We start from the raw sequence: 24,922 nt of genomic DNA on the forward strand, positions 1-24,922 counted from the left end.
AGCTGTAGTCTATTAAGTAAAATTGAGTTTTAAGAAACACACAAAAATATACCAACGATACTATTTATACCCACCACCGAAGAATGGGGGTTTATTCATTTTGTCATTCCGTTTACAACACATTGAAATATCCATTTCCGTATATATATTCTAGAAGTATATATATTCTAGAAGTATATATATTCTAGAAGTATATATATTCTAGAAGTATATATATTCTAGATCAGCGTAAAAATCTAAGACGATCTAGCCATGTCCGTCTGTCTGTTAAAATCACTCTACAGTCTTTAAAAATAGAGATATTGAGCTGAAATTTTGCACAGATTATTTTTTGTCCATAAGCAGGTTAAGTTCGAAGATGGGCTATATCGGACTATATCTTGATATAGCCCCCATATAGACCGATTTGCCGGTTCAAGGTCTTAGGCCCATAAAAGCCACTTTTATTATCCGATTTTGCTGAAATTTGGAGCAGTGAGTTGTGTTAGGCCAGTCAACATCCCTCTTCAATTTGGCCCAGATCGGTCCAGATTTGGATATAGCTGCCATATAGACCGATCTCTCGATGTAAGGTTTTGGGCCCATAAAAGGCGCATTTATTGTCCGATGTCGCCGAAATTTGGGACAGTGAGTTGTGTTAGGCCAGTCGACATCCCTCTTCAATTTGGCCCAGATCGGTCCAGGTTTGGATATAGCTGCCACATAGACCGACCTCTCGATTTAAAGTCTTGGGCCCATAAAAGGCACATTTATAATTCGATTTTGCTGAAATTTGGCGCAATGCCTTATGTTAGGCTTTTCGACATCCATGTCGTATATGGTTCAGATCGGTCTATATTTGAATATGGCTACCAAAAGGACCAATATTTTGTTCTACAAAATTGAACAATGACTTGTACTTATAAGGCCTTTCAATATCCGTTTTGAATTTGGTCCAAAGCGGACCATATTTCAATAAAGCTTCTATGGGGGCATAAATAATGCATTTTTCACGGGAATATGACGAAAGGTGGTTTACATATATACCTGAGGTGGTGGGTATCCAACGCCTTTTTACTTGTTTTTTTTTTTTAATTCTATAGAAATAAAAAGCTGATGAAATCTTTTATAGAACATTTTGACATTAAGGATGTAGTGTTTAGTGACATTTGTCTTTCATCTCTGGAGAAAACTCGTGTATCGGCGTTTTTAAAGTTTACATAGAAAAATAAGCCAACAAGAGGAGACAAGTTTCCCACTTCTGGACATTTTTCTAAATATTCGGCTTACAAGCATCAGAAATAACACATGACGAACACATGACGACATTGCGACGATGTTGAAGGGAGGCAATATAGTTGAATACCCTACTGTCCCCAATCAACGCCATTGCCCTCCTCTATACAATATCCTGTAGCTCCAGGGATGATTTTGAATCTCCAGCGCATACATGTGAGTTGTACTCCATTTGCGGCCTTGTGAAAGTGGTATAGATGTTAAGAAGATCAGAAGGAGTATGTAATTCTTACGCCGTTTAAGGAAGCCTAAGCATTTGAATGCTTCTTTCGACACTTCAAATATATGTTTTACCCAACGGACATCACTTTGCATTTTCATGCTCAGAACATCAAGAGCTTATGATTGCTCAACATCAATACCGTTAATAGACAAAGATGATCGTAATGGGTCAGCGAATATCGTATGTGTGACAACAAACAGCACTGAGTCTTCCATGCACATTAAAATCTACTCGATTCATTCGTCCCCACTCAGAAATGACCAGCAATCCCTGGCAAAGTGTATCGTTCATAACCCACCTCTTGTCCTCAATCTCTCGAAGACTCGGCCTATGGTCGAATGAGTACGTATGACAGAGATTGCTGTCATCCTCATATGCGATAGATCGCATTCGATGTCTGACTAAACAGATCGTTGATGAAAATAAGTTAAAGCAAAAGGAGAAGGAGAAAGAACAAAGCCCTGGAGTATACCTGTGGTCAATTTTTGCTCATTGGATGAGAAGCCATCTTTAACGACTCGGTACTGCGATATCTGAGAAAGCTCGAAATAAATAGTACGAAGCCATTACCGACACTAAATGTGACATGCTTTGATAGTAGTGCACCGTGCCAGACCCTATCAAATGCCTTGGAGATATCCAGAGCTAGAACCTTACTCTCACCAAACTGGTTGATTGAGCGGCTCTTACGTTAGGCAGATATGCCATGAGGTTGCCCGCGATATCTGCGGAACCCATGCTGTTAGTCGCTAAGAAGACCATTAGACTCTAAATACCTCACAAGATGGTTATGTCGGTTAAAGTTGTCATCACCAAACTGGTTGATTGAGCGACTCCTACGTTCCGGCAGAAATGCCATGAGGTCGCCCGTAGAGCGATTTCTGCGGAACAACAGTATGGGGTCCTTAAAAGGCCATTAGACTCTAAATGCCTCACAAGATGGTAATGTCGGTTAAAGTTGTTATCAAACTATTTTCGTTTTTGTATTTTAATTTCCTTAAAATTGTTTACATCTACATACATGTATAGTCTTGAAATTTGGTTAAGACTATTTCTTCTGACTATATCATTTATCTAAAATGATGTTTCATGTTACTTTCATGCACAAACTCGAAAAAAGTGCGACATAAGTTCAAGCAAAAAAAGTTGAAAATAATTTTGTGTTTTTGCCAAGCACACAAACGATATGTATCATATATACGTCTTTTTGTTGTTCAGTGACTTATAATCAAATTTAGTAAGGAATATTTTTGTCTTTGATACATCCTCCTAAAATTAAGTTTTATTGGCAAATCTAGCACCAACTTAGAAAAAATAATACTTTAACCCTTAAATGTTCTTTACAATTTTACTGATTTCTAGCTTTCAGGTTAATTTTCATAGCGAAAATTTTTGTAGAATATTTTGATCAACCACTAATTCATTTTAAATGAGTTTTAAACGTTTTTTTTAAGGGACCAAAAAGACCAAAATACCTTTAGTGAGTCGCTTGAGGGTTAAAATGTTGTACAATAATATTGCCCGCAGTCTTGTCAGTGATATTGCCGAATACACTATACACCTTAAATGAAAGTTACCGTAAGCCGAATATTTAGAAAAATATCCAGAAGTGGGAAACTTGTCTCCTCTTGTTGGGTTATTTTTCCATGTAAACTTTAAACACGCCGATACACGTGTTTTCTCTTTTTGCCCCTTCTTCCATAATCCGTGCATTTCTTACCTCTCATTATAACCACTACCGTAGGATACATTCATTTAGTCATTCCGTTTGCAACACATCGAAATATCAATTTCCGACCCTACAAATTATACATATTTCGGATCGTCGTAAAATTCTAACGACTTCCGTGTGTCTGTCCGTCCGTCTGTTGTAATCACTCTATAGCCTTCAAAAATTGAGATATTGAGCTGAAACAGAACAGATACGTCTTTTCCAAATCGAACCATATTTGGATATAGCTGCTATATATATTTTTTTATCCGATTTCGCCGAAATTCGAAACAGTGAGTAGTTTAAGACCTCCCGACATCTGACCCAAATATGGTTCAGATCGGACTATATTTAGATATAGCTATCATATGGACCGATCTGCCAATAAAGGGTCTGAAGCCCATAAAAACTTTATTTATTACCCTGAATTCGCTGAAATTTGAAACAATACGTTATTTAAAGCCTCCCGACATCTGACCTAAATATGGTTCAGTTCGGACTACATAAAGATATAGCTGTCATATAGACCGATCTCCAGATAAAGGGTCTGAAGCCCATAACAGCTTTATTTTTTAACCGATTTCGCGGAAATTTGAAACTGTGGGTACTTTTACGTCTCCCAACATAGGACCCATATATAGTTCAGATCGGACTACATTTAGATATAGCTGCCATATAGGCCGATCTGTCGATAAAAGGTCTGAAGCCCATAAAAGCCTAATTTATTACCCGATTTCGCTGAAATTTGAAACAGTGGGTAGTTCTAGGTCTCCCGATATCCGACCCAAATATGGTTCGGATCGGACTATATTTAGATAAAGCAGCCATACAGACCGATAAAGGGTCTTAAGCCCATAAAAGCTTTTTTTTTATCCGATTTCGCTGAAATATGAAACAGTGAATAGTTTTAGGCCACCCAACATCCGACCCAAATATGGTAAAAATAGGACTGTATTTAAATATAGCTGTCATATAGACAGATATGCCGGTTGAGGGTCTGAAGCTCATAATTTTGTTGAAATTTGATATACAATACAACATTTAACAGTGACTTATATTTATTAGACCACTCAATGTCCGTGCCGAATTTGGGTGCATAAGTTATCCAATTTTCAACGGATTGTGCGGACGAAAGGGGGTTTACATATATATACCCGAGTTTGGGGGTATGTTTACTTGTTTTTTGTTGTATTCCGCAGTGTAATTTGGGTTTATCATGGTTTTTAACTGATTCCTTCTCAATTTTGTCCAGTTTAATCGACCCATGTTCCTCCCAAATCTAGCGTATTGCAAATATCAGTTTGATAATGGATTTGCCTTAACTGCTAACCTTAAAAACATTGTTATTGATAATTTTTTGTGTATTATAACCAGTTTTCCTTAAAAGATAAACAATATGTAATAATATAGTTTGTAATGTAATGTAATAGTTTATTCAACAATAATGACACTGCAAAAATATATTTACTGCTATTTTTAAATTTTAACTGATAAATTAAACTGGATTGCAGTTCCTCGTTAATATGTGCTGCCCCTTGTATGGATTAAAGATGTCACAGTGTCCCAAATATAAAGTTAAGATATGTACCTGAAAAAGCAAAAGTTTACAAATATAAACTGTATAAATATTTATAAATAAGAATATAAAGCAAAGTCGCATAGCGCCGACTATATTATACCCTACACCACAAGTGAGCTCTTTGCCTAAATGAGCTAAATGAGAAACTAGTGCTAGACTCCCACCTCTACATTGAACTGTTGTGTGGAAGAGACTTTTTTATACCCACCACCGAAGAATGGGGGTATATTCATTTTGTCATTCCATTTGCAATACATCGAAATATCCATTTTCGACCCTATAAAGTATATATATTCTCGATCAGCATAAAAATCAAAGACGATATAACCATGTCCGTCTTTCCATTTGTATGTCGAAATCACGCTACAGTCTTTAAAAATAGAGATATTGAGCTGAAACTTTGCACAGATTATTTTTTGCTCATAAGCAGGTTAAGTTCGAAGATGTGCTTTATCGAACTACATCTTGATATAGCCCCCATATAGACCGATCCGCCGATTTGGGGTCTCAGGCCTACAAAAGCCACATTTATTATACGATTTTGCTGAAATTTGGGACAGAGAGTTGTGTTAGGCCAGTCAATATTCTTCTTCGATTTGGCCCAGATCGGTTCAGATTTGGATGTAGCTGCCATATAGACCGATCTCTTGATTTAAGGATTTGGACCCATAAAAGGCGCATTTATTGTCCGATTTCGCCATAATTTGGAACAGTGAGTTGTGTTAGGCCCTTCGACATCCATCTTCAATTTGACATCCATCTTTCAATTTAGACCGATCTCTCCTTTTAAGGTTTTGGGCCCATAAAAGACACATTTTGGGAAAGCGAGTTATGTTAAGGTCTTCAACAACTTTCTGCAATTTCGCCCAGATCGGTCCAGATTTGGATTAAAGGTTTTGACCCCATAAAAGGCACATTTATAATCCGATTTCGGTAAAATTTGACACATCCGTGTCGTATATGGTTCAGATCGGTCTAAATTTGGATATGGCTACCAAAACGTCCAAAATTTTGTTCTACAAAATTGAACAATGACTTGTACTTATTAGACCACTCAATGTCCGTGTCGAATTTAGTCCAAATCGTACCATTTTTCGTTATAGCTGCTATGCTATGAATCCAAAGTTCGGCCCGGCCAAACTTAACGCCTGTTTACTTGTTTATTTTCCTACCCAAAATCTTCCGTCACATCCTAATAAGTATTTTTGCTTTCGTATGCTTGAAATGGAGCCTGACTCCGACGAAAGTCCACTATCTCTATAGGAATGTGATTAGGACCTATAGTTACTTACTCCTCGAAGTATGGTAGACGGCTGTGCAAAGCAAGTGCAACAAAAGAAGATTCTAACAGGTTTAGAGAACGTGTGCCTTGGCATAGGTAGGGCAATGAAACCCAACCCTACTAGGGCACTGAAGACGATTACAGATTACAGATTATGTATGACGCAGCCACTGCGGCTGTGAAGCTTAAGTCGTTTAGGGAATTAATTGAGAATAGAAGCAAGTCATGTGATCGCGGGATAATCGAGGCGATGGCGCTGGTGCCGAACGAAGTCTTTGACGATGTCCTACTTAATGAAAAATTTGCCAAAGACCCCCCATATAGTATATACGTATATTCTTTACTGTAATGATCTAGCCATGTCCGTCCATCTGTTTGACGAAATCACGTAGCGGTCGAAGGAATAAAAGTATCTACTTCGAATTTTCCACACATACTTCTTATTGATGTAGGTGGTTGGGGATAACAGATTTGGATTTAGCTTTTATATAAAGTGGTGGAGGCCACCGTAGCCCATAGGTAAGCACGTCCGCCTATAATGCTGAACCCGTGGGTCCGAATCCTGGCGAGATCGTCTGAAAAAAATTTTCGAATACATATATGGCAGCTATATCTAAATCTGAATTGATTTCTTTGAAATTCACCAGTGATATTAAGAGTTATAAGAAAATCCTTACTACCGAGTTTCGAGAGAACCGGTTAATAAATGAGCACTTTATTGCAATATTTCTCAAAATCGAATGAACATATATATGGGAGCTATAAGCAAACTTCTCAGACAGACAGACGGACAGACAGACATAGCTAAATTGAGTCAGATAGTGATTCTGAGTCGATCGGTACTTTATCAAGGGGTCTATCTCTCTGCCTTCTGGGCGTTACAAACAAATGCACTAAATTATAATAATATAATAATATGGTTAGGTTAGGTTAAAAAGAGGCTGCAGATTTGAATCCACCCCATGCCACTATAAAGTAACCTCTAAAAAGAAAATTTTAAAAAAATTAAAAAAAAAAATATGGTTCACACCTTGCCAAATTATGAAAAGGTCCTGAACAAAAATCGTTGAGTCTTAAACAATAAACTAGTATTCCTCCTCTCTAACCTATAACATCATCGAAGTGGTGTAAGGTATAATAAAATAAATAAAAAAAATATAGATATATATATGATATACAAATACCTTGTTGGGCGAATACTTTTTATGAACCTTTCTAGCCTTGGCGAAGAAACCCAAAGAGGATTTTTTCATAGTTGCTTAACTTAAAATAACATTTTTAAAACTAAAATATTAAAAAAAAACAACTTACAAGCTATGCATTTTTTGTTGTTATTGTGTCGTAGCTACTAACTACAATGCAAATCTATAAACAAATGCACATTGTCCACGGTTGGCGAATAAAAGTAATTAAATCCAATTAACCAAATTGTGATAAGAAAGGGAAACAACATGTATGTAAATTTTTTTTCTTGTGGTGTTATATTTTACTTTATATTTTTTTTCTTTGTCTTTTTGGATGTTTTTTTTGTTTTCTTCCATTTTTTCATTTTGTTTTTGGTTTGTTAAATTTTGGTTTGGGAATAAGCATTTGTTGTTATTTAATCTTTGGTATAATTTTATTTAGTTGTTGTTGTTGGTTGTTATTTTAAATATTAATATATTAATTTATGTATATATATATATATATATAGAATATTTTTTGTTTTGTTTTTCTGATTTTTGTTATTTTGTTTCAAATGTAAGTAATTTGCCTAGTAAAAATTAATTATTTCTACTGCTACATCTGCCACCAAAATGCAATACATGTTAATATTTTTTTTTTGTTTTATGGTTTTCGGTTTACGATTTTTGTGTTTTTTGTTTTTTCATTCATAATTAAATATATGTAATAATATTATTCATTTAATAGTAATAATAATAATAATAATGTTATTAATAGTTATAATAATAATAATTTATATTAATAATAATAATATTTTATATAATTCATTATAATATGTAGATATAATTTAAAATTTAAATTTTGGTATCTATTCGTTAATATATTGTTCCATAAATGTGCCTATATATTTGTTGTTGTTTGATGTTTCTTGTTGTTGGTTGCTTGGGTTTTTGTTGTTGTTGTTTGTTGTAGTTAAAGTTAAAGTTACAAGGTTACAGGTTGAAGAGAAGAAAGTTTTGTTGGTGGTGTTACACATTGATTGTGTGGTTAGTTGTTGTTGTTGTTGTGGTCATCATCATCATCATATGCAGCTTGCCATCACCAACTCCATCAGCAGCAGCAGCAGCAGGAATATATATGCATGTATATTATGTATTGTAAGTATTATAATGACCACCTTACTAATGATCGGCCGGAATTGGCATTAGAACCAACCTCCAGTACCAAGTTTTGAGCTTAAGCCGCCGATACCCTTACCGAGGAGATTACCGACGCGACCGGCCACAACGTTGGTAACAGCCGCCGCCTGTGCCGTAACATCTTTCGGCTGTGGCATTCTAACGCGTGGCCCGGGTTCCTCAACGACACCCTCCTCCTCGGTGCCGTCGAGTGCTCTACCACTGCCATCCTCGAGAGTTTCATCACCTTCTGCAACATCCGGCATGGTTAGAGCACAAGTCGCTTCTTCGGTAGCCATACGTTGGGCAACAGTTTGATATGCTTTAGAATTTAGCTTTTCCTCCAACATACCCTGCAACTCAAAGTCCGAATAGATCTTTTTCACAATGTGGGATAACGCCTGCACCTGAGCATAGTGGAGTGCATGATCCAAACGCTCAGAAAGCCAATTGCAAAGCATATTAATTTGCTGCGTGTACCATTGTTCGAAGAAATTCAATGTCCACAAGTCGTCGCCAATTTTGCCGCGTATCTGTTCCATATTATTGCGAAAGAATATAACATAACCTTGGCCAAGATCTTTGCCCGAGCTGGAGACATTTGTAAAGCTGAGAATCGAACCAATTAGGCTACCCTCGTCGTAGCGTGCCAATTTGGACAAAGTCGACTCTAGCACAGACATAAGTTTACCGCTGAGGCCTTGTGTCATAGCTACATTCGCTTTATCGAGCTGATCGTCAATTTTCGCATGAAATTTATACAGGTCAATTCCGTCAATTGTTGTCAATTTGAAGCTTTGATTTTTCGCATTTAATATCACATTTACCATGGCACACATTTCCGTGGGAACTATGTAATCGGTTGATGAGACAAAGACAATATTCTTCTTGAGCCATGATTGGAACGACGCATCCGTACGAGCTATGCATTGTTCGATCATTTCTGCTGCCATCATTTTTAGACGCTGTTCTAGATGCTGGCGGAATTCTTGCTCTGGCCAATGGAGATCGCGTATGAACGATTGTAAGGCATCGAGTTTCCAAAACAGGTCTTCGGATGTGGCACAACCATTGCCTTTGCTCTCCCAACGCTCCTTCTCGAAGCCTTTGTTGATGGACTGAGCTATCGATGACTCCATTAGGTCCACGTACCGGACAACCAATGGAGCGAATGTATCACGCAGATGCTGATGGAAACGCCCGTTACGCAGATTGTCGTCGGCGCGCAAGTAATCGTTGAGAATTTGGAAGAGAGGGAAGGAGTCCCAGGTGTCCGGTGGTTGCTCCGATAAAACACGATCCATATCGACTGCGAAGAGTGACCAAAATATTTCGGCATGTTCCACCAGCAGATCACTGAACCAGGCGAATGCTTCGGCATAGTGTTCCTCGTTCTGCTGCTGCAAGTCCACACACAACTCAGCCAAATGAATCAAGTCTTCCAGTTTCTTCGCTGCAGGTACGGCAACTTCGCCGCGTAAATCTTCTTCGATTTTAGCTTCGGATGATAAGCGTGTATAATTAACCAAGGCCGCAGATTCTAAGCTCTTTTTAATCATTTGTCGCACCTCTTCGGGTGGCACCGGCGTCACGATGTCCTTCATTAGCACACGTTCCAACAGTGAGAGGGTCGCCTTCAGGGCACCCTCAGGCCGACCGAAGGGAAAGCAGAAGCGGAAATTTGTGATTTGATATTCGAGCAGGACGCGCAGGCGTTCTTTGATTTCGGTAAATTTCTCTTTCTCCTCGTGCGTAATACTACCAACGCCGTCTGGTCGATTTCCATGGACATGGCTGGCGCAGAAGGCAAACGAGTAATGGATAAGGGTTGGATCAATCATGAAATCCTTTTCGGCACGGTCCAACAGATCAGAGAGATAACACAAATGACGATAACAACCTCGTACACCGTAGCGAGCACAATATTCATCCAGCACAAACACTTGGCCGGGACTAAACCAACCTAGGGAAGCGTATTGATCATTAAGGCGATATTCTAAAGCGAGATTTTGTAGCAATTTAAAGAAGAGTGCATGATCTAGAGAACATGGGTCGGCACTTATATAATCCTCCATGCCATGCTTGCGTGCCTTATCAGCATCACCCTGAATTTTCGATATGGCCGAATTTTTGTCCTGAGTAACTGGCGGTGTCGGTTTGTGTGATTGGCCAGTGGCGCGATACATTGCCATTACCCACAGACTGCATTCGTTTTCGTCATCACAGGCAAAGGCAATACTATCACCCTCTCGCACAGCGTTAAAGAAAAAACGGCCACCGTTGAGATCGGTGCCAAACATAAGGCTAGCGCTAGCTCCTTCGATATAATCGACAGTATAGCCGTCTAACTGCATCATTTCCGCCGGTTCGGACTTCTTCTCTTTGTAACTGCACATGGCAAAGGTGTATTGGGAGACTTGTACTAATACAAAATAACGTTTCTTCCACTTCTTCCATACAGATTTGCCAATAGCATACAAATGACCGCAGTGCTTCATATTGGGGGGTTTCTCTAAACGACAGGCTATCTTAATGCGCAAATCTTGATCGGGCAGATTCTTCGCCACCACCATACGATGCCACTCAGGAGTTTTTGATGACAAAGCCGTGGGTTTTATCGTCACCTTACCCAATTCTTTGTCTTCTAAAGCTAGCATACCAGGGTTCTCAGTATACAATTTAACCTTGACTACAGGCAATGGATGAGTCGTTGTAAAATCGCCCTGTGTGTCCCACATAGGCTTCGAGGCTTCGGCTTGGTCTGTTTGTAACTTCTCGCCATTCTCAACTTCCATGGTACAGTAGACGATGCGATTAGGAGCCAATGATTTCAACCCTTTCACTTCCATTACTATCACTTCCAATTGGAAACTTAAAACTACGTCCAATTTTGAAAGTTGCGTTATGCCTTCCTCGGAGTCTCCCTCCAATTTCGAGAGAGAGCCGTGAGAACGCAAAATCATCTTCAAAAATGAAGGCGTACTATGATTGTAACGTTTCAGCTTTTGCAAACCATATTTGCTGTCCATATTGCCCTTGGTCACTGGCAGCGATTCCAAATTGGCCATCAGCAGATTGATGGACGATTTCAACTCCTCAATGTACAGCGATTCCATTTCTTTCAATACAAATTTTGGCATCAGTTTGCGATTCTTTTCCATCTCATTTACCCGCTGCATGCGACCATCCAGCTCACGTCTTATGGCTGCCGCCTGCTCATCGGCCGAGTCCAACATTAAGGCATTGAATAGAATCTGATGTTCGAACTTCTTTACACTTAGAATCTGCTGGAACATGTCGTACAATTGCTCCTTCGACAGAATCAATTCACTGTTCAGCGACTGTTGCAACCGAGCCGGCTTCTTGGAATCCTCCTCTCCGGTACCCTTGAGTATTACATCGAATTTGGCCATCCAGGAGGTGAGTACAGTATCTTTGCTCAGACCATCAATTTCGGGCAACGAACGTACACGTTTCTCAATATTCTTGCGAAAGACCTCGGTGAAGTCCTGTATCGAACACGAACCCTGCTGCACCATTTTCAGCACACGGTCCGACTTTAGAAACACATCGTGATAACTTTGTACTGCATTGCGAAATGCCTCATCGGCCATTATTTGTGTTTCGCCCTTGAGAAAGGCCTGAAATCTTTGTGTGATTGCATCGAGCTGTTGCTTTGTCACTTTCGGTTGTCGTTTTGTCATGTCGGTAGGTTGTTTCGCATTGAATGGATACGAAATGCAGCGTGAAACAAACACATACAATTGTATGCGCTTCTTGCGCTCCTCTTCCTCAATACCTGGCTTTTGCTGGCCGCCCGATTCATATTTATCACTGGCTACTGATGGTGAAGGTGATATGGGTCGAGGCAAAGAATTGCCACGTGACGAAGATCCAGCACTTTGATTGAGCGTCTCCTGTGATATGCTGCCTGCAGCGCCACCAGCTGAATTATCATTTGCTGTTAACTCATTCTTGCTGGACGCGCCACCACCACCACCACCAGTTGCTGCAGCCGAGGCGGGTGACTTGTCGCTGCTCTCTGTTGCACCGCCGCCGCCGCTACCACCACCTGCGCCGCCACTTGATATTGAGCTATTGGCGCCCTTGTGGGGTACATCGCCATTTTGACGGGCTGCACCCGGTCCGGGTTTGCTTGACGAGTCGACAGTGGCAATTACTTTGGGCTTGGCTGCGGCCAATGTACTGCCACCCAGACGTCCCTTCGCTGGTGGCTGCAATGGAACAGTTGAATCATCATCGCCCTCATCTTCACTGGAACTGGGATCAATCATGGCTCAAACGAAAACGAATTCCCAGTTGCCGCCTCACCCTCACACAACACCCCTGTCTGTTGTCGTCCTCGTTGTCGTTCAACAAATGTGATAACGGTTCCACTTGATTGCTTGCTGGCTGGTGGTACTCTGCGGCAGCAGTGACAAAATACGCAGTCGGCAGTGAGCACGCAGTATATAACTGTAACACGAATACATACATTTATTTTTTAGCTATCAATTCAAGGCAAAATAAAATAAAACCAAAAACGAAAAAAAACAACTTCGCTCTTTTTCGTGAGTGCCACTGTGTGTCAGTCAGTCAGTGTGTGTGCCCAGTCCACACAAAACACACAAATATTTGAGCCAAAATACAAATACATTTGGGTGCTAGGCGCTAGTCTAAATGGGCCAAATGATGGCTTTGCAAATGATGTGGGCCAATTTTGCAAACAAAAAAAACCAACAAACACCCAAAGGTTGTTGTATTTTATAGGACGATATTGATATGGAATTTATTACAAACCAATTTTCGTACATTATACCTATTTACTTTTCACGGCGGAAATTCTCTTGAACGTGACGGTGAGCTGGTGAGGAGTGTTTAAGCGTTTGCGTGTCCTGGTTCACTGGTATTCCTTTCTTTCACTTCTACTTCCACTCTTCGATTAGGGGTGTGAATGTGGAATTTAATCAGCAACGGCAGCAGCAGCGTCAGAATGGACAGCGTTAGTTAGCAGCAGGAGCAGAAGAGAAATAAATAACTGTTAATTTTTCGCCATCACTCGTAGTCGTCGTCTTCGTCGTCGTTGCCGTTGCCGTCGCCGCCGTTGTCGTTGTTGGACAACGTCGTCGCACAGGAAAAGAAACGAACGAAACGAATAACAAGGATGTCATGAACTTCACACACGCAGGGTTGTATTTTGTTACAACACTATGCGATTAACGATTAGTTAATATTTGTATATCCTATATCCCCATCGACTCATTTAAGAGCCCTCAAGCAACACACACACACTCGTACACACTCGCATTCGCACACTTACACACATTGTTATTTGCCACAGAATATTATGGGTTATTTAACATTGATTCATTCCTTGGTTTTCTTCTCGTTTTGTCCTCCTAGGATGGATGGATGGTTAGATCTATTTTTAGAAAACTTTAACTTGTTACTTGTTTCACATTCCAAGAATATTTTTTCTTGTTTTTTTTTCTTTCTTTCTTTCATTCTTTCTGTGCCTCTTCTCTAGTAGGGGTGTTGTTATCCTCCACATATACACATGCCTGGCTGCAGGCAGCACTACTTGGTCATGTGTATATGTGTGGACAAGTATTTTTTTTCCTCTTGAGGGGAATTTTTTACAAGGGCTTATAACATTTTATCTCTTTTGCAATTTATGTTTATTTAATTATTATGGCCATCCTTTATAAGAGCAATTTTATTTAATTATACATTGCTTTGAAAACACTTTGTTTTGTTGGCTTTTTTGCCTGTTTGTTTACTTTTGCTCACACAATAACAATCACTCACTCACTCGGCCAGCTTTGCTAGCTAGTGGTAGTAGCACCAGAGAAAATTTTGTTAAATATTTTATTTTTTATCGATTTTTCTTTGCTAACACAGTTATTTTTATCATCCTCCGGCGATACAAGGTTCGTTCGTTTGGCTGTGTTTTTTTTTCTTTTGTATAACCCCCTTCGTTGAGGGTTTGTTACCGTATGAAAGAAAAGACTGAGCTCGCAAGCTCTTAACTGATTGAGCAGCCCTCTGAGCACACTATGGTACTGATTGATAGCTGCTCCCTTTTTGGTGAGTGTAACGCAATTTGACTTTTAACGGTGCAATCTGATTCACATGCTCTTTTCCTTTTCCTCTTTATGACATTGTAGTAGTAACCACAAAAGTAACCACATAGCAAATTTAACCCCTATAAAAAGACAGACAACAGAGTTGTATAGCAGCACTAGCTAACGGGCGCATTATTTATGGGACACTTGAATTTGAACTACAATAGTATTTTTTCAGCAAGTGGAGGTTTAAGTGTATGTATGAGGGAAATAGTAAATGTACATTAGTGTGGTTCAAAGATTCAAAGAGAGTTTACAAAAAAATTTAAATATAAAAAAAATAAGAAAAGGGAAACGTCGTTAAAAAACTATTAAAATTTTATATTGCTTCAATATTTTGCACGAACTACATGCAGTACATAACGTATATAAGCACATCGTTTATAAGAAAAAAACGTTTTCCAGAAAATTTTTCAAAATACTATGAATTTTCTTTGCTCCTTTATCCTAAATATCAAGGAAAATATCTTTCACCAAAGAGAGTGTTTCCTTAAAAAGTTGCAAAATTTATCATATTGCAATTAAGTTGCTTATCTTTGACTCGAATCTTTAAGAGTGGGACAAAATTTATTTCAGTGTACATACGTATCAACCGTAGTCTACATCACACCAGGATATGTGATAGCACGGCCCTCATTGCTCTAGACCTCTCCTTCGATAAGTCAGTCATGCGACACTTTTTGAGGACATCGCTAACACGCTCCTTCAGCCGGGCCAAAATAGTTGAATAAGTCGTTTGTGGAATTTCTGGATAAGAAGTCGATGTCCGGTAGAGTGGAACAAGGAATTTCCCAAAGCCGAGTGATATCTCCGGCACCCTTTTAACCTCTACCTCTCCTATATTCCACACCCACCAGACGACATCATGATGGTAAAACATTTGTACGATCATGGTTTCGGCCCCCTCATTAGTGACATCTGTGTGAGTTTAAACTACTACCTTGCCGCTGCCAGAAATATTAAAATATCCGCCCCCAAATCTTCAGCCACACCGTTCACCCCATCGTCAGTAGAGATGTGATTATCGATGGGGGAAGAATTCCGACCACTAACCACCGGTGATTTTCTCAGTTATTAACTTAGTATTTTTGTATATGTTGAAATAACGTACCAAAAATTGAGATCAGCCTACGAACCTACCAAGAGAATTAAATCCTACTAATTTTGGTAGGAACCTATGAAAACGGTATCACAGGTCAGGAGTAGAAACAAGGTCCTCAAGTCACTTGCAGGCAGTAAAATAACATTCAAACCTCTCGAAATGATGTCTCACATGCTAATGCCCATATTCCCAAAACTTAAAGTGGCGTTAAAGTAGGCTTATTTGACAGATTTTCTTTAAAGAACTGCCAAACAAACCTATTATAAAAATGTTTTAAGTTTTGTGAATACCGGTGTAAGACGGTCTGACTCCTCAGTTCCTATTCAGACCACCTCCATCAGGAAACAAATACCCTAACCTAGCTAAGCTAGATGCTATCTGCTATCTACACTGCTTTCGTGGAGACCACCATCTTGTGGTGGAGACCACCACACGATGGTGATTTAATTGATCCATCAGATCGTCGAAATTCAAATCCTGGATTAACCCTTAGAAAACATGTTCAGTTGATTATTTATGCAGTCATTTAAGACGAACAGGTTTCGTTAAGCTGCGAATTTTTCGAAAAAAATTCAAACAAAATGGGAAAAAGCACTAACTAAAAAGACAAAAAGCGTCCACTTAGTGGCTTTTTTTCGTTTGGCACTAGGTGGTACCTTTTCGGGTTTTTAGTGACCTAAATAGCACTAAATCAAGAGCGAAAAGCACTAAGTTGGCATCCCTGGTGGTGATTTTAATCGCCAATGTCAGATATTACACTCAATCAAAGAGTCTGGAGTCAGCGCCATAAAATAAATAGGAGGACACTATCTTTAAATTTACCAACGATTTGATACCAGTTAATTGTTCTAATTCCTTTGAAGCTTTGCTATAAAAAATTCACGTTTTCAATAATAGACGAATGCTAAGAAGTAAAACACTGAGATTTCTCTTTTTTTTAAATGCCAACGCAATTTGACGCTGACTCCAAACTTTTTGATTGGGCTTCTTCTCTCCGTCACTATATATTTTGTTTGTTTCAGGAATGTAAATAAAAAGGACTATTGGCTATTGCAGAAAATATAAAACTATGGGGGCTGACAAAAGAAAACAATTTAAGTGTGGAGAAATTTTACTAAGTCTTAGAAATAATAAAAAGTCCAAGGTGTACATATTCAACTGTGCTTTCTGCAATGAGCATTGTGACCAACTAAAGAAGTTTTCCCTGCATCTCGATGAGAAACACTCCAAGAAATTCAATAAGGACGATACACTGGAGCCTTTGGTTCCTGCCGATGAGAAGGGGGAACAAGAGCAAACATCACCTAAAGCGGATAAGCAGGCACTAAAGGCTGATGAAGACATCAAGGACAATATGGAAATGTTTGTGCCCGAAATTAAAGTGGAAGAATTAATGGATATTGATATAGCTGCCACTGCGGGAGACGATGATGATGAAATCGATGAAAAGAAGCATTTAAGCAATAAAAAAAGTGAGGATGAAAATGAAGATCCTTTAGAGACGAATACCAAAACTAAGTCTTCGCCTAGTAAATTGAAAAATACCACTAATGTCGAGGTTAAAGGTGAGAAGGGTGAAAACGACAGTGATGATGGAGGCTATGGCGAAGACAATACATATGAGTTCAGTTATGAATTGGATTACGAGGACAGCGTACATGGAAGCTCAGGCTCTGAAAGTGAGCATAGTGATGAGAAGAAACAAGAGACTCAAGATTCCAGAGGAAAAAAAGTGAATTTACGCAAACGTGTTGCCAAGAAGGTGGGCACAAAAATTAAGACTAGTTCATAGGAATTTGTTATAAATATTATCTTGTTTTCATTGTAGCAAGAAGAAGACAATCCTTATGAAAGTTCGGATGATTCCAGAGATTCAGATTTTGAGGTAAGTTGAAAAGAGTTGCTGAAACTAACAAGCACGATACGATTGCAACTGTTGGCAGGAAAATGGGAGAAAACTATTTTGATTGCTTGAGGGATGTATACTTTCCATGCTGGGACAGCGAAAGATTTTCAGGCAGCCTAAACAGTTGTTCCTATTTGCCACAGTGGTCGATGGTAATAATTAAGCGGAGCACAAGTCTAGCACGTTGGTATCTATCTTAGCCCAGAAGAAATTGAAATGGCCGCATTTGCCGAAACGTAGTTGAGCCAGATTACCTGGGTTTTCAATAGAGGTAAACATCTTCAGAGGTTATAGGGGTCTCCAAGAACCACATTCACTCGATAGCTGTTCGCCGCTTCCGTATCCTTGTGTAACTAAGATCTTATCATTCATAATGCACGAATTGAAGTGTGACTTGACAGTGGACCACAGTTTACCATTAGCGCCACTTATGTTACCGTGATTCAAGCTTTTTAGCCCAAAAATAGTCTAATATTCGTTGACGACCACATAGATTTTCGGATTCAGTTTTCTTTCTTTCTGCCTTATATGAGGTATTCGACCGGCTGATAAAAGGCGAGTAGCTGCTACGTTAATTATATCTTGAAATTTCTTCACAGTTACACCTAGAGGTTAGCATGTCCGCCTATGACGCTGAACGCCTGGGATCGAATCCTTGCGCGACCATCAGAAACATTTTTCAGCGGTAGTTTTCCCCTCCTAATGCTGGCAACATTTGTGGGGTACTATCCCAAGTAGAACTTCTCTCCAAAGAGGTGCCGCACTGCGCCACACCGTTCGGACTCGGCTATAAAAAGGGAGGCCCTTATCATTGAGCTTAAACTTGAAAAGGATTGCACTCATTGATATGTGAGAAGTTTGCTCCTGTTCCTTAGTGGAATGTTCATAGGCAGAATTTGCATTTGCAACACCTAGATTTGAGCGAAGTGGTAGCTCACTGAACTTGATAAGCAAAGAATAAAATTAAGTTTTTTTAACTCTTCTATTATTCTTTTTTTTTCTTTTTACTATTCTGCAGCTTGAAAAAGGCACAGGCAAGACCAGAGTATATCGTAAAAAGGCGAAAAAAACTGAAAATATACTTAATGTCTGTGAAAAAGATCTAACTATAGCTATACTGGCAGAGTTGGAAAAACATCCCGTTTTGTGGGATATCAAGGATCGATCTCATGATAAAATAATACGACAAAATGGGTTTCAACAAATAGCTAAAGAGGTTAGTGAAAAATTACAAATCCAAATCAAATGGGAAGATATTAGAAAACGCATTACCGATATACGCTACGAATACTCACGCGAATATGACAAACAATTGAAAGGAGATAAATGTGAATTGCCATGGTATACTGAACATATGAAATTCCTGAAAGAAAATATAGAAGTTTTAATAAAACATCGGGTAAGTAGAGTACGACTTTAAAGTGGAAACAAAAATCGAAACAACAAATTATTTTATACAGTACATTATATGGAACCCTACCGCTCGATAAGAATAAAATATTTATACAGTACTTTATTTAGAACCCCTCCGCCAATAGGATTGTTTTTTTTTCAAGTTCATTTTAAATGAAATCGATAACATGTAACCAATGTAGCAGGAGCCGATGGGTTGTTAGCTAAACAATTTAGGGCCGAGGGAAAAAAGATAATGAGAGGCATGCAATATATCGTCTGCGAGATCTGGCCAGTCCGCTTAGCCAATGATTGAAACCTCAGCATGTTATGTTTCATACACAAGGGAGGCGACAAGGCCGTATATGCCAACTATAGAAGCATAAGTCTCCGTCCCATCGCATACCGTAATAGATGTGAAGGATAGGATCTTCCGTTGTCTAGAGGCTAAAATGTATCTACCGCGGAGCTTTAGAATTTGTTTTTGCGCCTTTTTCAGCTCGTTCTTGCTTTGTTTTAACTCAAACAGTCCTGTGGCGCCCTTCTGGCTTTGGCCTTACTAATAAAAGCCCTCCTTTACAGCTTAAAATCTTCTCTTATAAAATTCGATACACATTTTTTGCGGTTTGGATTTCATTATTTTGTTTCGATTTTAACATTTACGTTAATTTTTGCATATATGATAATTTTGTTTTTATAACTTTGCAGTATCAAAAGAAAAAGTACAGACGCTTGGTGAGTATAGCACCAAAAGCCCCAAAAAATACATTTTTTTAATTTTAGTTTTATTCCAGAATTCCTTGGAGGAATCTCATATCCCCATAATAATTGAATACTATAAAAATTGTGAAGTTCTCTGGCAAGTCACCAATATTGGCTTTGTTGTTAAACCCAAAAAACTGGAGGCTTTAAAACCTATTATACAAGAACTGAAAGAGAAACATAACATTGACATAAACATTCATGATATGCAGCGACGGATTGATTACATAAATCGCATCTATTCCATCGATAAGGAACAACAATTGAAATGTGAAATGGAAAACAAAGAATTCGTGCCATCCTCAAAGTATTACGAAGAGTTATCGTTTCTCAGCGATAGCCAAGGGCCCTTTAAATGCCCACATTGCCAAGAGATCATACAGAAATATGAAACGTATCACATACACTTGGGGGAACATACTAAAACGGTGCCCTTTAAATGTGCTCTATGTGAAATGCGCTTTAATAAGTTAGTTAAGTATATTGTGCATGCGAAACGCCATTTGAGAATAAATAACTACCACTGTGATGTGTGCGGCAAGGGATATCCATTTCGTGCAGAATTGGACTGGCATGTGCGCGAGCATACTGGCGAAGAACCTTATTTGTGTGAAATATGTGGAGCCAGTTTTCGTTCACGTCACGGCTATGACAACCATATAAGGCGACACGAGAAGCGCTTTAGATACGAGTGTCACATCTGCAAGTATGGCTTTAATCATCTGCATGCATTAAATGCTCATGTCAAGGCTCATCTTAATATACGCGATATTTTGTGCAATGTTTGCGGCAAAGGCTTTACCGCCAAAAAGCATTTACTTAGGCATCAACAAATTCATTCGGATATTAAAAGATATAAGTGTGGTGTTTGTGGAAAGGCATTCGCTCAAGATGCTGGTCTCAGGGCGCACAAGAAACAACATGTGGAATATACTTCATTGGCTGAGATAGCCAAGAAGGAGTTTCGAAAAGGAAAATATAATTATGATTAAGTCAGTGGGAGAAATAAAAGTCGTATTAGGTTATTATTTATTCAAGAAAGATATTTATAATTGTGTCTTTATTGTTACAAATGAAAGTGCCTTGAAGTGTATCTTGACCAGAAACTTAACTGGAGAAGGAACGTCGAAGAAAGTTTCTGTGACAACTCGATAGGAAGGAGTTGGGAGCTTAGACCAGGGATTGTACACTGGATGATTATGGCTGTTTCCACAGGTTCTCACCTAGTATGCTATCAGGCTCTGGCAGCTGCGTTTTTTCTTTAGAATGATCAAGAAGGTGCAAGGTGATGGGGCAGTGTTGCTCTCTAGACCAAGGTCGTGTGTTTCGTGGAATGAACTGAGTTGGAGTTGAGCATGATTGCCCCAACTTCGAACCGCAATCCGAAAGGTAAAAGGGAAAATGAAATTAAACTGCGCTTTAGTAGGAGTTTGCCCCAACTCCGAACCGCAATTCGAAAGGTTAAAGGGAAAGGGTACTTGAACTACGCTTTTCTGCGGGAATAGTAGTGAAAACTACCATTTTCTGTGGGAAAAGGTATGAAAACAACCATTTGATGTGGCAAAAGATTTGAAGCAACCCCTTACTTTGGGAAATGGTATGAAAACTACCCATTCTTTGGAAAATGTACGAAAATTACCCTTTTCCTTGGGAAAATGAATGAAAAAAAAACATTTCCTGTGGGAAAAGGTATTAAAACTACCCTTTCCCTTGGGATAAGGTATAAAAACTACCATTTCCTGTGGGAAAAGGTATGAAAACTACCCTTTCTTGTGGGTGATGAAAACAACAGTTTCCCTGGGAAAAGTGGGGAAAATTACACTTTCTTTGGGAAAAGTGATGAATAGTAGAACTTTCTTTGGAAAATGCTATGAAAACTACCCTTTCCTTTCTGATAGTTTTTGAAAACTGGCCTTTTCTTTTTTCAAAGAGTACGAAAAGTATCCATTTCTTTGGAAAACATTTTGGAAAAGATTATGAAACTACCCTTTCCTCTGGAAAAGGGTATAAAACTACGATTTCCTTTTCTTTCGAAAAGGAAGCAAATACCACCTTTTTTGAAAAAGAATATAAATACTACCCTTTCAATGTAATTTGTTCAAATCAGAGTCATGTGGCTCCGAATTACATAATGCGAATAAATAAATACCTATAAATACTACCCTTTTCTTTTGAAAAGGGTATAAATACAACTTTTTTCTTTTGAACTACTACCCTTATCTTTGAACAGGGTATAAATAAATAAATACTGCAAACTTCTTTGAAAAGAGTATAAATTCCCTTATCTTCGAAAACGGTTTACAAAAAACGTTCCTTTTGAAAAGGGTATCAATACTACCCTTTCCTATTGAAAAGGGTATAAATACTACCCTTTTCTTTTTAAAAGGGTAAAAGTAATACTTGTACCTTCGGAAACGAGACTACTACCCTTTTCTTAAGAAAAGAATTTTACCTACTCTTTTCTTTGGGAATGGGTCTTAGAATAATCTTACCTTTGGGAAAGGATATAACAACTACCCTTTGCTTTATAAAGGTTATAAAAACTACCCTTTCCTTTGGAAAAAGGGAATGGGTTTAAACGACTCTTCCCTTTGCGAAAGGATATGACAACTACACTTTGCTTTATATAGGTTATGAAAAGTAACCTTTCCTTTGGAAAAAGGGAATGGGTTTAAACGACTCTTCGCTTTGGGATGGAGTCTAAAAAATACCCTAACCTTTGGGAAATAGGGTAAAAACAGTCATTTTCTTATGAGAAAACTACCCTTTCCTTGGACAAAGGATGTTAAAAGTGTCCTTCCCTTAAAGAAAATGTACTAAACGTGACATTTCCTTAGAGAAACGGTAGTAAAAGTGTCCTTTATGGAAAGCATATTAAAAGTTCTTAGGAAAAGGATATTAAAAATTATCTTTCCTTAAGGAAGGGTATTTAAAGTGCTCTTTTCTTGACGAATACTGTAGTTTTAACACTTACCTAGGGAAATGGTATTAAAAACACACTTTCTTTAGGGAAGGTCTAGCCACGCTTTTCTTGGGGAAAGCCAGCCACTCTTCTTAGAGAAAGGCTGACCACCCTTTCCTTGGGGAAAGGCTAAACACCCTACTATGGCGAATGCGAAGATTTGATCAGGCTGGAGGATCGGGCTAAGGCGGGCCGATGTCAATTGTCATTGAGATGAGGAAGCGCGACCTTGGATTGTTGGTTGGCGGCCTCTGCGATGCCAGATCACAGACCACCTTGAATTTGATACCCATACTGCCCTGGTTGGGGAGGTTCAAATTATTTACTACCCCATAAGAGGTGACATAGTTATTATGTACTCTTCTTTATCTTTCATTGGAATGGTTGGGATAAATTTCCACCTGGGGAATGGGGACAACTTAGCTTTGCTTAAAGACGAGCTTCAGATTCATGTTTCAGTGGTCTAAGCAACACAAAACTGTAATTAAATGTGCGCATTTCCGAATTCAATGAAATTTGACGCACACACGTGGGATGACTCCAGGGATACGGCCAGTTTTTGACATATTTTGGATTGAGCTCTTTTCCTTCAGATTTGTTAGAATGTTCTCTATTACTTTGTGGTTACAAAGATAGCGCCAATGACCAGAGCACTTCCTAGCTTCTTCATAGCCTTACCTAACCTAATAGTCCATGCCTTTCTTATGATACCCATATAGTTTGGTTAGAATTGTACTGTGACATATGGGGCATGGGGAAATTATAAAAACACCCAAATTATCTTTTACTAAGCACCTATTGAAGAAAAGAAGCTAGGAAAATATCAATAAATTCATCATGGAGAAATTTGATTTCTAAACCTTCTATCAACCTGACGGCGAAATGAAAGATGTTTTTGCTGTTTGCCCTTCGATTCATAGTTACGGAACACAGATATATATATATATATATATATATATATATATATATATATATATATATATATATATATATATATATATATATATATATATATATATATATATATAAAGGGTGATTTTTTTGAGGTTAGGATTTTCATGCATTAGTATTTGACAGATCACATGGGATTTCAGACATGGTGTCAAAGAGAAAGATGCTCAGTATGCTTTGACATTTCATCATGAATAGACTTACTAACGAGCAACGCTTGCAAATCATTGAATTTTATTACCAAAATCAGTGTTCGGTTCGAAATGTGTATATATATATATATATATATGTACATAAATATATATATACAATATATATATATATATATATATATATATATATATATATGTATGTATATATATATATATATATATATATATATATATATATATATACACCAATACTTAAAAGTATACGCGTTAGATACTTCAACAAAATATTTTTGTCCCGAAATGAAATTATTAATATCCTAAAAGGTGGGGAAGTTTTTAGCTGGCTAAACTTGTACAAATTCCTGGAAGAAGCACTAAAATGTTGAAGAGATCTAATAGAAGAGTTTAACTACTGATTATTTGAAATAAATCATTAAAAATTATAATAACAACTCAAACCCGCAGACGGTTTGAATAAAAAGCATGCTGTATGATTCTAAAATTTGTAAATTTTATAAATCTAAACCTTTTATAACGATGCACGAAAATAAAGAACAATTGAGTTGAATTTGAAAATTTGCTGAAATTTTGCATAATGAATACTCTTAAGCCCTCTAACATACGTGTCAAGTATGGCTTTAATGGGTTTTAAACCTGATATATATATAGCTCTAATATAAACCAGTCTCCCAATAATACTTCTCGACTCTCTAGAGGGCGTAATTTTTATCCGATTTGGCTGAAAAATTGAAGTGACTTTTTCTATGATCTTTAACATACGTGTGAAATATGGCCTAAGTCCGTTCACAACCTGATATAGGTCCGACATAACCGATCTCCCGATTTTACTTCTTTACCCTCCAGAGGGCGCAATTCTTATCCTATTTTTCTGAAAGATTACACAGTGAAAGTATCTTTGACCTATAAACCCATCTTCCGTTGTGAAGTATTATATTTTTTAATATATTTTTAAGTTCTGTGAATACCGAAATCCTGTCGTCGTATTTCTCTACCCTGAATCAGCTGATAATTCACACAAACCCTGATTAGTCATTACGATACGATACATACGCTCTGACGAACCGAAAGTTTGTTTATAGCAGGGAGGGGTTTTTGCACTAATCAACAGCTGACTGATTATCACGAACAAACCTACTA

The 24,922-nt window shown here is 38.2% G+C and overlaps 1 protein-coding gene across 11 annotated transcripts; it reads right to left on the reverse strand.

Moving 5' to 3' along the window:
* Positions 1–4,616: 4,616 nt before the first annotated feature.
* Positions 4,617–14,495, reverse strand: LOC106085317 (calcium-dependent secretion activator). Of its 11 annotated transcripts, none has more exons than XM_013249550.2 (4): positions 14,225–14,495; positions 13,232–13,348; positions 7,255–12,888; positions 4,617–4,797 (listed from the first exon to the last, which is right to left on the reverse strand). In XM_013249550.2, the coding sequence occupies exon 3, from the start codon at positions 12,705–12,707 to the stop codon at positions 8,439–8,441; it is 4,269 nt and encodes a 1,422-aa protein (XP_013105004.1). In that variant the 5' UTR covers positions 12,708–12,888; positions 13,232–13,348; positions 14,225–14,495; the 3' UTR covers positions 4,617–4,797; positions 7,255–8,438. The 11 variants fall into 11 exon arrangements, with proteins under 11 accessions (XP_013105004.1, XP_059222743.1, XP_059222747.1 ...); XM_059366760.1 differs by having other exon boundaries at positions 14,221–14,495; XM_059366764.1 differs by having other exon boundaries at positions 13,232–13,811; positions 14,221–14,495.
* Between the last annotated feature and the right edge of the window lie 10,427 nt (positions 14,496–24,922).

The sequence above is a fragment of the Stomoxys calcitrans genome, chromosome 4 (genome assembly GCF_963082655.1).
Source record: "Stomoxys calcitrans chromosome 4, idStoCalc2.1, whole genome shotgun sequence".
Taxonomy (NCBI): Eukaryota; Metazoa; Arthropoda; class Insecta; order Diptera; family Muscidae; genus Stomoxys; species Stomoxys calcitrans.